The following is a 15000-nucleotide window of genomic DNA, read 5'->3' as shown; positions in this document are numbered from 1 at the left end:
CATTAAAAGTAAAGACTCAGCAACCTGTCCCTGATGTATCAATACTCTCTCTTGATGAACCTTGATGCTTATGGAGGTGTAGACCCAAATGGTATTTTTCCTTTGCTTTTTCATCAAGACTGGAGAGTTATCTGTTATTTTGCGCAAGTCAGCAAGAAGCGGAGCTTTTACCAATTGTTGGAGAATTGGTAATGTTACTTCACAATGTAAATGTGTTTGTAGTAGGTCAAGTCCAATTGATTACTGCCCAATTTCAATAACTCCCATATTATCTAAAGTTTTTGAACGTCTTTTGGCAAAACGTCTTAATAGGTTTGCCTAAGGTAATCATCTGTACACTAGTTTGCAATTTGGTTTTCATAAAGGCCTTGGAGCATATGATGCCCTTCTTACAATCTCCAATGCTGTACAGATATCCCTCGATTGTGATCAGGAAGTTCGAATGATTGACCAGAATTTTAGTGCTGCCTTTGACCGTGTTATTCATGAGGCCCTTGTTTTCAAACTCAAACAGTTGGGAGTGGGTGGGTTGTTTCTTAGCATTATTATTGATATTTTAAGTAATAGATCTCAGAGTTGTTGTTGATGGGCACCATAGTGAGTATAGGAATGTGCTATGTGATATTCCTCAGGGTGGTGTTCTTGGCCCATTACTTTTCTTACTATATACACATGACATAAAATTTGGACTAGAACACAAGCTTGCTGCATATAAAGATGACGCTACACTCTTTGCATCAACTCCATCTCCTGAATGTAGATCTGGGGTTGCTGAATCCCTTAATATAGATCTAGCTAAAATTAGTGCATGGTGCCAAGTATGGGGTATGAAGTTGAATCCTAACAAAACTCAAAGTATGATTGTAAGTAGGTCAAGGACAGTGGCTCCTCAACATCTGGATCTCAGCATTGATAATGTTTCTGTAACTCTCTATGACTTTCAGAATTTTAGGTGATTCTCAACAGAAAATTTACTTTTGAGAAACATATTAGATATGTGTCTTCTTCAATTGTATGAAGTGTTTTAATTCTTTCATTCTACCTTGTTTCGAGTATCGTTCTCCTGTTTGGTCTTCAGCTGCTGATTCTCATCTTAACTTGTCGAACAGAAACTTTTAAATTTCTTATTCCTGATCTAGATATTAATCTCTGGCACCGCCGTTCAATTAGCTCATTATGAACGTTGCATAAGATTTTCATAATTCTGATCATCATTTACATACAGATCTTCCAGGACATTTCCATCCTGTTCGTAATACTAGGCAGGCAGTTAATTCGAATAGTCAGACCTTCTCCATCATAAGGTGCAATACTTCACAGTATTCTAGAAATCTTATTCCAGCTGTGACCAAGTTGTGAGATGATCTTCCTCATTAGGTGGTTGAATCAGCAGAACTTCAAAAGTTCAAACTTGCAGCAAATGTTTTTAAGTTGAACAGGCTGACATAAGTCTTTTTATAGTTTATATATGAAATATCTGTTTCGATGTTACTGTTTTTAAGATATTTCATTTTAGTTGTTCATTATTTCCCGTATAGTTTATATAATTCCTTATTTCGTTTCCTCGCTGGGCTATTTTTCCCTGTTGGAGCCCTTGGGTTTATACCATCTTGCGTTTCCAACTAGGGTTATAGCTTAGCTAATAATAATAATAATAATAATAATAATAATAATAATAATAATAACACCGCTCAAACTATCTTACATATGGGGAATATATTTTTGATACATTTTTTATATTTGAAGTTCATTTAAAACTAGACCATAATCGTGTAACAAATCCTATTCATGCCCAGTAATGTCTCATGTTCTAAATATCCATACATGACTTTTCAAAACTATTTAGCCTAATGAAATAAAGTCTTGTTAGACCTTCGAGTCTTTGAGTGTTCAAATTCCTTCTTTGATGTGCTCACTTCGTGAAGAGGTTCCCAGCTGCAGTAAATGAGACTATTTTAACTATAAAACATTCCTAGCGACTGTAACTTTTTATAGAAGAAACTGAGAATTTCTCTGTTTTTTAGGGCTTCGAAATTTTAAGATACATTGGTTTTATATTTAAGATTTAGATTTCTATTTATCATAGATTTTTTACCCTCATAATTCATTCATTTTTTATTCAATATATCTAATAAATATCTTATTCAATTCATTTCTTAATATTAATATAAGCATTTTTCTTCCCGCTGTTAATCGGGTCAGCTCTGTGAGAGTCGAGCTCGACTCATGGACTGGTTAATCACCTTTTAATAATGATAAACTATTTGCCTAAAATGCACTACTATCATCCTTCCCATAATTTACAGGAAAGGATAACCTCACAAGCCAAAAAACGGAAGAGACACGTGCTCAGCTACAAAACGGACATTACTAGGCCTAGAGCGGAACAGAAATAACGCAGAGCGGAACTAGATTAAAACAATGGCTGTCATTTGGCTCCAAGGGCTGGTATCTATTTTGGCACACCTATGGATGCCTGGAAAATGCGAGTCAGCAACATCAGAATCAGTATCCACAACTCCAAGTAACTTTCCATGGCTGTATCCAGTTATTGCACCTCCCACGGACCACACAATACCTCTTTGCAACAACAGAGTTACCAACAGCTGCTTTCTACCAGGACCTACAGCAATGGTAGGTCGACGGTGTTCTGTAATGCTTTCCAAACCTTTGGGTGTCAGCAAACATTTAATGTGAAGATATGTTCTCTCATAATGACCAAAAATTTAAATCTTATTCAGTTTTACCATATCTATATCTATTCCCCATTCTCCCTTCAATGAGGCTTAATAATTTTGTTCCTTTAATTTTTTTTTTTGTAGTCATACATCAAAGACTTTGTCTTTCCAACATCCTTGGTACACGGGGTGCTGAGGTCATAGTTATTTGAGACTTGAAATTTTAAATATCAATCAAACATTAGTTCAACTTCCCTGCAATATAAAATAAAACGATGCTTATACAAGAATCATGCATTCTTATTTCTTCTTTATTTGCCGCTTCACCATACAGCCGTGGGATTCTGCCCACAAGTTCTGCCGGAGCCAGAACGGATTTCTCATCGCCAAAACCCATCAGTTAAAGTCTGTGAGTAGCTACTGGCCTCCTCAGAACTTGACAGTCGAACTGAATGACTCAGCGTCCTCCTTTCGACTCAGAAATCTATCTGTTCAAGACCTAACCTGGACTGCGCTGACAAAACACAATGGACATTACCAGTGGCTCTCGCAATTTCCTGGTAAGACGTCAATGTATTTTAATACTCTAGGAGGACATTCTCTTTTAAAGAATCAGTCAATACATTCTTATACTCTAGATCTAAGACACCTTTTTTTTTTTTAGAATTACATTCCATTACGCAGTTTATTATTTGTCAGCAGGCAATACTTTAAAAGTGTCGATTTGCGGCAATATTTGGAAGTGGCTTGCCTGTTATGTACCAATTTGTTTCAAGTAACCTTGTAATTTGTTTTAAAAAATTAGCTTCGTATCTTAAATGTAGTTAAGAATTTTAACCCCATTATTTCCATATTTGTTACTATCAGTTTCATTAACCGATCTTGATATACAAAGCACAAATCAATAATTGTTCCATTTTTTTTTCTCGAATACTAGGCTACAATTCTAAAAGATGCCAAAACGATATTGGTTTTATTTAATAATAATCACGAGTTCTGTAACTGAGAAATTAAAGTTTCATAGATTATTTTCCAGCTATTGGTCAATTTGTCCCTTGGTCTCCACCGAGCAAATGCTCCCAACAATGTGGAGGTCATGATGTCCTCAACCAACGTACCCATCTTCTCTCATGCTGCCAGCCACTGCTCTTCTTTTGTTTTTTACCCGAAATCCCTTCTTGGCAAAGTAAGTACAAAAGAGTAGCAGTTAACCTGCCAAAATATGCTTAAGTATCTTTATATATTAACGCTAACATCACCCACATATGCGACGATAGTCTACATAGGCCTAAATGTATTCATATCCTTTCGACACTCTTCTTACCGAATCGCTTTTACGTAACTTTTGTCGTAAACGAAGACTTTTCTCCTTAAAATGTATATGTTTTATCTCAATTCTCACTTTCCTTTAGCTTTAGAACATGTTCGCCATAATGTAGTTCCAAACGTATTTTCATGATCGAAAAAGCACATTTTACCAGCGAAACAAACAAATGATTGAGACCTAGCCGAAGGTTCCCCACCTAACCTAACTTAGGACGCCTTACCTTAACCTAAGTGTCTTACCTTATGGTTTGAAAGTGTGGATCCAAGGTTGCCCTCGACGGTTCGATGGTCTCAGTTGGAGGTAAAGGAAGTGATTAATGAAAAGGACTATTTTCCATGGCCCAAAATTTGTCTTTTGAAAATAAATACGTCTTCGTAACCAGAAGCCGTATGAAAAAAACACATTTCTTGGTCTTTCAAATTGGGTTTTCCCTTAACACTAAGTCTACAGTTTTATGGACTTGGCACAATTTATGATTACACAACAACTTGCCACTAGCTTCTTCGTGTTTAAATCAATTGGAAATGACATTATAATAAGAATGTTTACATCCGGGCCCAAGAAACATTCGTCTGAAAGTAACGAGAGCGTGGAGGAACTCGTATTAAAATGAGTTTATGAAGAAGAAAGAATCGGCCCCGCAATGAAGGTACGTGATTGGTCTAAAAGTCACCATAAACAAGGCGCTGATTGGTCACTTAGGCGCTGATTGTAATATCAGCCCAGTTCTAATATGAAAAAAAAAATGGGAAGCTAAATTTAATTATTTTGGCGGAAACTCTTCGTTTACCACACAAGTTACTATTATAACAAAGTGATTTGGCAAGAAGAATGTTTGAAGGATCACACTTAAGATTTCGTTGATGCTAATATAGGCTACTGTACACCTAACTGTCTTGGGTATAAAAATCCCAGTGCATTCTTGATGAGAAGCTAATGAGTTTTACATCCGAGTGCATTCTGAATATCATACGTGAGCTTATTATTTTTTAATAAAATGCAAACACTTACTGTAGCATTCTTGGTGAAATACAAATGCAATAAGTAGCAAGTAAGTACATCTATAAGATATAACATCTGGCAAGTATTGGTCTAGACAAAAATCTAAATTTAAAAGTATAGACTTTTGCTTTCCATAAACAAACAGTAGACTACACTCGCATTGATAATGTGCTTATAATTGAATATAAAGACATTAGTATTTAATATACACTTAAAGTAATATCTAACATAATCCACTATACTTTCTAAACCACCGTACCCTAACTTCAGGTGAAATTGATTCAAATGATTTTGAACTACGAGTTAGCGCCAACATGAAGTCAAACAATGGATGGGTGGAAGTTTCCGTAACAGACTTCTCAGACCTAGTCATTGACTGCTCGGCCTTCCATAAAAAGTCTGGCAGCCTTCTGGAAGTTCAGCCGTCGGTTTTCTGGTCAAAGGTAAGTCTAATGTCGACTTTAGTACTTAGATCAGCTATGTTAATAAAAAAAAACTTTAGTACATAGATGGGCTATGTTTAAAAACTTTAGTACTTAGATTGGCTATGTTAAAAAAACTTTAACACTTAGACCAGCTATGTTAATAAACTTTAATACTTGGATCAGCTATGTTAAATTAACTGATACTTAGATCGCCTATGTTAAAAAAAAACTAATATATAGATGGGCTATATTTAAAAACTTTAGTACTTAGATTGGCTATGTCAAAAAAACTTTTAACACTTATACCGGCTTTGTTAGAAAACTTTAGTACTTAGATCGGCTATGTTATAAAAAAAACATTACTACTTAGATCGGGTGTTAAAAACTTTTAGTACTTAAATCGGCAATATTAAAATAACTTTAATACTTGGATCGGCTATGCTAAAAACCTTTAGTACTTAGATCGCCCATGTTAAAAAATCTTTAATACTTACGTCAGCTATGTTGAAAAACACTTTAATACTTAGATGGCCTATGTTAAAAAAACCTTTAGTACATAGATGGGCTATGTTTAAAAACTTTAGTACTTAGATTGGCTGTTAAAAAAATTTAACACTTAGACCGGCTTTGTTAAAGATTTTTAGTACTTAGATCAGCTATTTAAAAAAAAAACTTTAGTACTTAGATAGGCTATGTTAAAAACAACTTTAGTACTTAAATCGGCTATGTTAAAAAATATGAACACGACGTCCTATGGTGTTTTTAAAAGACTAGGCTAATAATTACTTTTAGGGTTATTTACAATATTTCTAAAGTAAACGGCAATTGGTTATAATTTCAGTAAATCCATTCTGATTTTTCTCTTATTACTATTTTCTTTGCGAAACGTGTTTATTTTTTTTTCTTAGCTATACCTCAATGGTCTCACATGGTTATATATTTTTTAAATTATTCTATCATCTATAATGTTAATCAATGTATGTGTTATATACAGTATATATATATATATATATATATATATATATATATATATATATATATATATATATATATATATATATATATATATACGCACACACACATACACACACACACACACATATATATATATATATATATATATATATATATATATATGTATATATATATATATATATATATATATATATATATATATATATATATATATATGCATGTATGTATGTCTGTATGTGCATACTACCACACATCTTTGACTGGGGGTGGCGTTAATAGATTTCAGCATTCTGGTATCTAATCAAATGATTAGAGGTGAGGTGGCTATTTCTACGATAATATTTCTTGAGTATAGCACACACTAGAACCCATTTAAATTAGTTTATAGGGTTGGAGTAACATCGACGCATGCAACTGGGCTCCATATGGAATATGGAAGCTAAATAACTGTCCTTCCCATTTAGTTATTTTTGCACTGTGTAGTGGCAGGTATATCATCCTTCTCCTTTCCTGGAAGCCAACCGGATTGTTTTCAAATATTATTATTATTATTATTATTATTATTAAAACCCAAGCTACAACCCTAGTTGGAAAAGCAAGATGCTACAAGCCCAAGGGCTCCAACAGGAAAAATAGCCCAGTGAGGAAAGGAAATAAAGAGATAAGATACATGTAATAAATAATCAAAATAAAATATTTTAAGAACAGTAACAACATTAAATTAGATCTTTCATAGATAAACTATAAAAACTTCAAAACAAACAAGAGGAAAAGAAATAAGATAGAAAAGTGCTGATTTGGGGATAATGAAGAGAAATTGCAGAGACTAGCGAAATAGTTTGAGAGTGATTACAAGAGAAGGCAGAGGTAAAACAAATTTGAGCAAATTTAAGGTTACAAGGGTAAATAGAAACAAAGACCACGGAGTGGTGAATGTGATATGGATGCTGAAAAATAAGGCATGTGGTTTATTCATGTTGGCAATTGGTATCACAAGGCATGTAATGGATGACGATAGAGGGAGCCGAAGTCATGACGTCAGTTACCACGGCAACAGCCTAAATGGTTCAAGCATAAAAATTGCTCGAAAAGATCCTCATTGTGCGGGACAGTTGCTTTCAACATAACGAATAGGATTTACTTCTTTTCTGATGATAGAAAAATACACAATGCATGTAAACATAAACATTACAGTTCAGACCACATACTGTCCTTTTCCTATACAAATGGGATAATGACTGGAAAAGACCAGTTAAAGAGTGGCTGTGTTAGAACACTGGCATAGTCCTAGGTTTGTGAGTGTCTGAGACAGATGTGAACCAGATCGTGGTAATTTGACGCCAGACTTCGGCTCCCTATTGGGAAGAGCACGAAGTGTATAGGCAGGTCATTTAATGAAGGAACATGTTGAACCAACTATGCTCCATACTAAGGAAGTGTAATATTGAATGCAAAGGAAGGAAAAGGGTTGAACTTATTATTGAGTGTATGGGGTAAAAGAAAGGCTGAAAGGGTGATATAATATGGAAGTATATGGAATATGGAAGCTAAATAACTTAATATGGGTTAAAGAATAGATCATAGTGTTTTGATGAGACTTTGCAATCATAAAAATAATGGAGGACTGCAGGCTGATGAAAATCGAATATTGTTAAGAAGTGTCAATTGGGAGGAGGAGATAAAGACATTGAAAGTTGAATAGATGGGATGACTATAAGAGGCACTGGGAAAGGAGACCAAATACCAAAGAAGCATAATAAAAGGACAAGTTAGAGAAGAATACCCTTGTATAGGGGGTTTGACACCCAGATTGATGATCATTGTTATTGTAAACACACACACACACACACACACACACACACACACACACACACACATATATATATATATATATATATATATATATATATATATATATATATATATATATATATATATACGCATATTTGTTAAACAGATGAAATATTCCTAGGGGAAATTACATAAACTACAGTCGCCAATATTCAATTATCATTTGTTTCAGGATGGAGTTTACATAGATCACCCGGTCAGGAATCTCCTCCCTGCGACATTCTATGACGCCACGAAATTTGACGTGCCACTTGATGGATCAAACACGTCCCACCCAGAACTCAAACAAGGAACATTCTGGTGCGAGTCGTGGGTCCCAAATTCGCCTCTCCGCATCGCGAGCAACAAGATTTTAGTAACGCTCAAGGAATGGTTGGTTCTGATAGCAGACGCAAATAGAGATGAACCCTTCAGCCCGGATTGTTTGGACAACCTTACTGAGAAAATGCGTGAGAAATTACGAGAGACATTCAAGCCTGTTTTGCCTAATATTGGCAGCTACACTGTCGATGTGATTAATGTTCAGAAAAATGTATCAAAAGATCAAAAGAGAATGTTGGTGAGTTATAAATTTCATGTACATTTGCCTACTGCTGATAACTGTCTTGAGCACATCTTGGATATTATGAAAGACAATAAGGTTCTTTTTAGTAACAAAGGTTACCTCAATACCTCATCTATATACTTTGGAACATATTGCGTTGAACAAAGGGTAAACTACCATTATGGAAACGTCATAGTGTGGCCCTTTTCAAAAGCAGGTAGAGTCAACCCTAAAAATTACAGGTGTAGGACAACAAATAATAAATTGAATTATGGCTATTGCCAATGGAATTACACTCACGGTGCTTCTATAGAGTTTGATCCCTCTGAGTGCAAGAGCTTTGAGTTCTGTCCTTCAGGGTACACGAGTATAGCAAATCATCTTTGCATGGCTGTCTCAAAGCCTGACACATGGGATAATGGATTGAAAGATATGTATAGAATTCCCAATGTAACTGGCATTCTTGACTTACTGGATTCCCCTCACTTTGATGAATTTTTACATTATGTGTATGATTTAGGTAATCAGTCATTGATAGACAAATATGGAAGCTCTGTCATATGGCTTCCATTACGAAGGGTGATAGACAAAGGTCCTCTGGAATATCTTGGCCCGGGGGAGTTGATTTATCCATACAAGGAGTACAAGCAGGCCGAATCATATGGAATCTCTTGGGGACCACATCAACCAGCCAATAGTCAAAATTGTTTAGCTCTAAACTTGATAACTAAAAATCTTTTGACTCTTGACTGCAGTAATGATTTGCCTTACATCAGCTTCTTGAATGTTTCTGGTTTAGAAAAGATTCCAACATACAAATGGAAGTCTATAACGCCACAATTAATTGTAAATGATACCCGTTGTCCAGAGGACTGGTTCTCATCTGCATTTTACAATGAAAAGATAATTTGCTTCAAACTATTTTTAAACATAGGGAACACCACTTGGCAACGAGCGGAAAACTTCTGCAAGCATAATGGAGCTGATTTGCCCACACCTGGCAAAGGATTTTTAGACTGGGTTTTTCGACAACATATTAGTGAACAGAATGCGGCAAGTGTTTGGATGGCAGGAGATTCTGCGTATGGAAATGGCCAGATCATGGAATTTGTAAACTGGAAAGCCTCCACAGATTATTCTCAAACATATGGCTCTCTTAGCACAGAAGGCTGGGAGAAAGAACCTAGAAATGCAATGAAATCAAACATCTTATGTCAAATGGAGATCAACTCAAATTATGAACCACGAATGAATTTACACATAGAAAAGAAAAAAAGAAAATTAAAATCCCTGGGATTTAAACGTGAGGTATTGATTTCAACAGTCTGCTTAGAAGTGACTGATTTTTCAGGGGATTCAAATGACATAAAATGTTATGTCAATGGTAAATATGTTCCCTTAGAGAAAATAAATAACCCTTCCTGTACTTACAGTGTTGGGAGATTACAAGGATATTATCAATGCCATCTTTGGGGGAAGAATCCATCAGTTTATATCAAATCTAATGAAGTCCTTAACATTGTCACAGATGTTTTGACCTTTGCTGTAACTTTAGTACAGGATGTTTCTTACAGTCCAGAAAAACACGATAGTACTTTCATCTATGAGACTAAAATTGATTATATAACAGACTGTGCCACCTCCTTTATTGGCTACATAGAAAGTAATATAGATGACATAGTTGTTTCAAGTAAGAACTTATTCTATACCCCGGGCCAAAAGAACTCCACTTTATTTCACAATTTTAATATTGAAATGAAAACAAGAAATCCCTCTGATATCTTAATAAGTGAATATGACATGCTGGTACAACTTGTGGCCCTGTTTACTCAGGACCGGAATTTTTCGGGTTGTGAATTAGCCAGCATTCAAAGCACCGTAGGCTGTTTAGGAGAAGTCACAAAAGTTTATGGATCGTCCGAGATGAATCTTTCATGGCCTACTGTTATGGGGAACAAAGTTGTTTTGCCAAAAGAACTCTGCATAAATGACAAAGGAGAACCAGTTTGCCGAAAATGTGAGGGTAATTTCCTACAGGGATATCACTGGGGTGAAATTTCTGATGGTTGTACAGGTGAGCCGACTGATGTCACAAAATCCTTATGGAACATCAGTCAGAGTGAGAGAAGTGATGACCTCAAGGTCATATCTAATCTTATATCTGATGGGGCTAAGCTTCTGCCAGTCGATATACATTTTCTTGCTACAAAATTCCAGCATATTTCCAGAACAGGAGTTCCTAATGGAATAGGATTAGAGCAAATAGTTGAAATGCTCAATAATATCATGGAAGCAGATGAAGAGGCTTTCGAATCTGTTCAACTTAAGCTCAATAGTTCTGGCATCCTTTTTGAAGCATTTGAAAATATTACATTTAAGATTAATCTGCCACCTTCCAATGGAGGAGACAGGGTAAAATTTGCAACAAGGAAACTGGTTTCTGTTGAGCGTTTAGATTTAGAAGTGAATTCCAGTATAATAGGCTATCAGTCAGTTGATGGTGGAAGAAAACAAAAAACAATTAAGAAAAATTATGATGAAAAATCTATCAATGGGGATACTGCCATTATATTCCCAGAAAATCTCACTTACATTGTTGCAAACATGGGATCTGAAAAGGAAATGGAAACAGTGAAGCTAACATTTGCTGTTTACAGGACCCCTAAGCTGTTTCAGGATCATTCATCCTTTCCAAACTACTCAGTAAAAGGAGACATTGTGCAAGCTAGTTATGATGGCAAGATAGTCAAAGACCTGGGAGAGCCTGTGAAGCTTCTATTCAGGCGCTCTGCCATGGGAAATGATTCGAAATGTGTCTTTTGGGACTTTGGGAAGAATAATGGCCTAGGTGGGTGGTCGACTGATGGATGCTGGAGAGGGGTGCAGATGGGTGATTATGACGTTTGCCTTTGCAACCACTTAACATGTTTTGCTCAGCTCATAAATTACAATGAGGAGGCATTTGGTGGTCTTCATGCTATTGCTTTAGATATCATAACATTAATAGGTTGCAGTTTGTCTATTGTTGGGCTCTTGATGGTTTTTGCAACTTTCTGCCTTTTTAAAAAATGGCGAAGGTCTTTAAGCAACAAAATTCTGGTAAATTTGTCTATCTCTGTGTTTTGTAGCATTGTTATTTTTCTTGCTGGCATTAATCAGACATGGAACACCATCTTATGCCGAAGTGTCGCTGTTTCTCTCCACTACTTTATCCTTGCCTCCTTTGGTTGGATGCTTGTTGAAGCAGTTCACCAGTATCTTAAATTCGTCAAAGTTGTCGGTACCTACATTCCAAGATTTTTATGGAAAGCTTCAGTAAGTGCCTGGGGTCTGCCAGTTCTACCCATCATTGTAGTTTTGGTGTATGATAGTACACTCTATGACAATAAAGGGTCAGATGATCTCGAAGATGCCATTTGCTGGATGTCGAGTGAGTGTTTCATGTACGCATTTCTCCCACCGCTGGCAGTTACCATGATGGTTAACCTGATAATGTTCACCATGATAATCCATGGAGCCGTTTGCGGCAGAGCGCGGGTGAATTCCACTATGTCGGAACGATCCCTTTTCTTGAGCCAGTTGAGCATGGCAGTTTGTGTATTCTTCCTGCTCGGTTTCACTTGGATATTTGGCCTTTTATCAATATGGAAGGGTCGCTTGTTATTTTCCTACCTCTTTTGCATTTTCAATACACTTCAAGGATTTTTTATATTTCTCTTCCACTTGTGTCGAGAGCGGACGGCAAGGAGACTATGGAAGGATTTCCTCTCTGTGATAACCAGGGTTCCTGTGTCAACCTCTGACCCCGTCCATTCTAATAACATTCATTCCTTACAGCGTAGATACCATTTAGACAATGTCACGTACAATCAGGGAGGAGGAATTCTAGTTCTTCCTCGGAGAGTGTCTGCCGAGACTGTCCGAACAATGTCTACTTTGGGCAACTCTCGGAGAGTGTCTGCCGAGACTGTCCGAACAATGTCTACTTTGGGGAACTCTCGGACCTCTTACAGACCTTAGTCAGGGGATGGGGCACTCCCGTAAAATGTCCGAAGCGGAACTAAACAAGACTTTAAAATGATCTTGTACTGATAGTTTTGTCAGAATTGTTGATAAGCTTGGAGTGTTACTTCTTTATTATCGCACTAGTTACCTGTCTACTCACATTTCTAACGATGTATTTATGATTGTATTTATGAAGAATGAAGTGGTACGTATCTACAAAAGCAAGTGTTACTGATTAATCCGAATGTTTTGTTGTTCACAGTAGGTTGTAACCTGGAATTTTATATAACGATTGCTGCCCTTTTCATAGAAGGAACTAATAGAATATAAGTTTCTTTGTAAATAAAGATTTCCTAAAGTTATTTGTTTCTTTTACTATGTCCCTGTACATAATTCTTATTATCTCCTTCATGCTTGCACTTATCATATGTGATATAACTAGTAATGAGTGAGAATTAATAGCCCCAAACCTAAATTCTTATGCATAATAGTCCATTTCTTTTAGCGAGGCAGATTTGCACCGACTCGCTGGGGTTCCCCTTTAGCTCGGAAAAGTTTCCTGATCGCTGATTGGTTAGAATTATCTTGTCCAACCAATCAGCGATCAGGAAACTTTTCCGAGCTAAAAGGGCACCGCTGCGAGTCGGTGCAAATATGCCTCGCTAAAAGAAATGGACTATAGTAGCTAATAACAACATAATGACATACAGTATTTCAGCAACATTACCTTATTTCTTTCAAGATCCTTATATTGGTTATTATAGATTTGGATTATTCATTGACATTTTAAAATGCTGAGAGCTGTAAAAGGATTAAATGAAGTCTTACATATCTAACAAAGGAATCGTAAGAATCCAGGAAGCGATTCGGAATCCTCATAGGATTGTAATGTCAAACATCTCTGGAGAAATTTATTTTCTGTCATTAAGTTAAAAAAAACCAGATTTTGATTAGTAATACCGTCAATTTAGTTGATAAAAGCCTCTAATTTAACTGAAGTTAACGAAAATTTCTACTATTTCCGACGGTATATAAGTAAATTATATCTCATCCCAAACCTGCATATAATAAAATGCAAACAATGAACAATTTCTCGAATTGGAAGAGCTCTGAATCTAATCAAACTAAACATTGATAGCTCTAAATGAAGTAGTAGAGCAAACAAGTTCAATTTATAATTGATACAAACCTCTTTAGAAATGTTTCGGTAAATAGACGTCTTTTTCCTACGGAGAAAACAATTTTATGTCACGGCTCTTGCGTTGGCAGCCCGTATTATTATTATTATTATTATTATTATTATTATTACTTGCTAAGCTACAACCCTAGATGGAAATGCAGGATGTTATAAGCCCAGGAGCCCCAACAGGGAAAATAGCCCAGTGAGAAAAGTAAACAAGGAAAAATAAAATATTTTGAAGGACACCAGGTCTAAAATGGACCCTAGCTCCAAATTGGACGGCAGGTCCAAAATGGACTCTGGCTCCAAAATGAACCCCGGCTCCTTCAAGGACCCCGGCTCTTTAAAGGACGCCAGGTCCGAAATGGATCCAGGCTCCAAAATGAACCCCGGCTCCTTCAAGGACCCCGGCTCTTTAAAGGACGCCAGGTCCGAAATGGATCCTGGCTCCAAAATGAACCCCGGCTCCTTCAAGGACCCCGGTTCTTTAAAGGACGCCAGGTCCGAAATGGATCCAGGCTCCAAAATGAACCCCGGCTCCTTCAAGGACCCCGGCTCTTTAAAGGACGCCAGGTCCGAAATGGATCCTGGCTCCAAAATGAACCCCGGCTCCTTCAAGGACCCCGGCTCTTTAAAGGACGCCAGGTCCGAAATGGATCCAGGCTCCAAAATGAACCCCGGCTCCTTCAAGGACCCCGGCTCTTTAAAGGACACCAGGTCCGAAATGGACCCTGGCTCTAAAATGAACCCCGGCTCCTTAAGAACAGTAACATTAAAATAAGTATTTCCTATATAAACTATAAAAAACTGTAACAAAACAAGAGGAACAGAAATTGGACAGAATAGTGTGCCCTAGTGTACCCTAAAGGTAAACAACGTTTCTGGCAGGACGTCTACTTGTTGGAACGCAGAAACGTAGGAATGGAACTGACAACATCATTTAAAAAGACTCGCAAATCATACCTGGTTTAAATAATAAACTGCGACTCCCCTTCTCTTTCCATTTCCCACCG

General features: G+C 36.6%; 2 protein-coding genes across 2 annotated transcripts; both read left to right on the top strand.

Annotated features, from left to right (window-relative positions):
• The first annotated feature begins 2334 nt into the window (after positions 1 to 2334).
• Positions 2335 to 13107, top strand: LOC137650228 (uncharacterized). The gene is made up of 5 exons (XM_068383480.1): positions 2335 to 2634; positions 3013 to 3238; positions 3703 to 3864; positions 5278 to 5450; positions 8431 to 13107. Exons 1-5 carry the CDS (start codon positions 2422 to 2424, stop codon positions 12820 to 12822), a joined length of 5166 nt encoding a protein of 1721 aa, XP_068239581.1. The 5' UTR covers positions 2335 to 2421; the 3' UTR covers positions 12823 to 13107.
• Positions 13108 to 14243: 1136 nt separating this feature from the next.
• Positions 14244 to 14768, top strand: LOC137649493 (uncharacterized). Its single transcript, XM_068382478.1, has one exon. It carries the CDS (start codon positions 14244 to 14246, stop codon positions 14766 to 14768), a length of 525 nt encoding a protein of 174 aa, XP_068238579.1.
• Positions 14769 to 15000: the final 232 nt, after the last annotated feature.

This window comes from Palaemon carinicauda, chromosome 11 (assembly GCF_036898095.1).
Source record: "Palaemon carinicauda isolate YSFRI2023 chromosome 11, ASM3689809v2, whole genome shotgun sequence".
Classification (NCBI taxonomy): domain Eukaryota; kingdom Metazoa; phylum Arthropoda; class Malacostraca; order Decapoda; family Palaemonidae; genus Palaemon; species Palaemon carinicauda.
The sequence above is the reverse complement of the archived record's forward strand: the minus strand, read 5'-3'. Positions and strand labels throughout refer to the sequence as shown.

Excerpts from the sequence above, each read along its gene's own strand:
- LOC137650228 (XM_068383480.1), top strand. The coding sequence starts at position 2,422 with ATGGCTGTCATTTGGCTCCAAGGGCTGGTATCTATTTTGGCACACCTA. Across the intron at positions 2,635-3,012 it reads TACCAGGACCTACAGCAATG|CCGTGGGATTCTGCCCACAA; the intron begins GTAGGTCGACGG and ends TTCACCATACAG. Across the intron at positions 5,451-8,430 it reads CGTCGGTTTTCTGGTCAAAG|GATGGAGTTTACATAGATCA; the intron begins GTAAGTCTAATG and ends CATTTGTTTCAG.
- LOC137649493 (XM_068382478.1), top strand. The coding sequence starts at position 14,244 with ATGGACCCTAGCTCCAAATTGGACGGCAGGTCCAAAATGGACTCTGGC.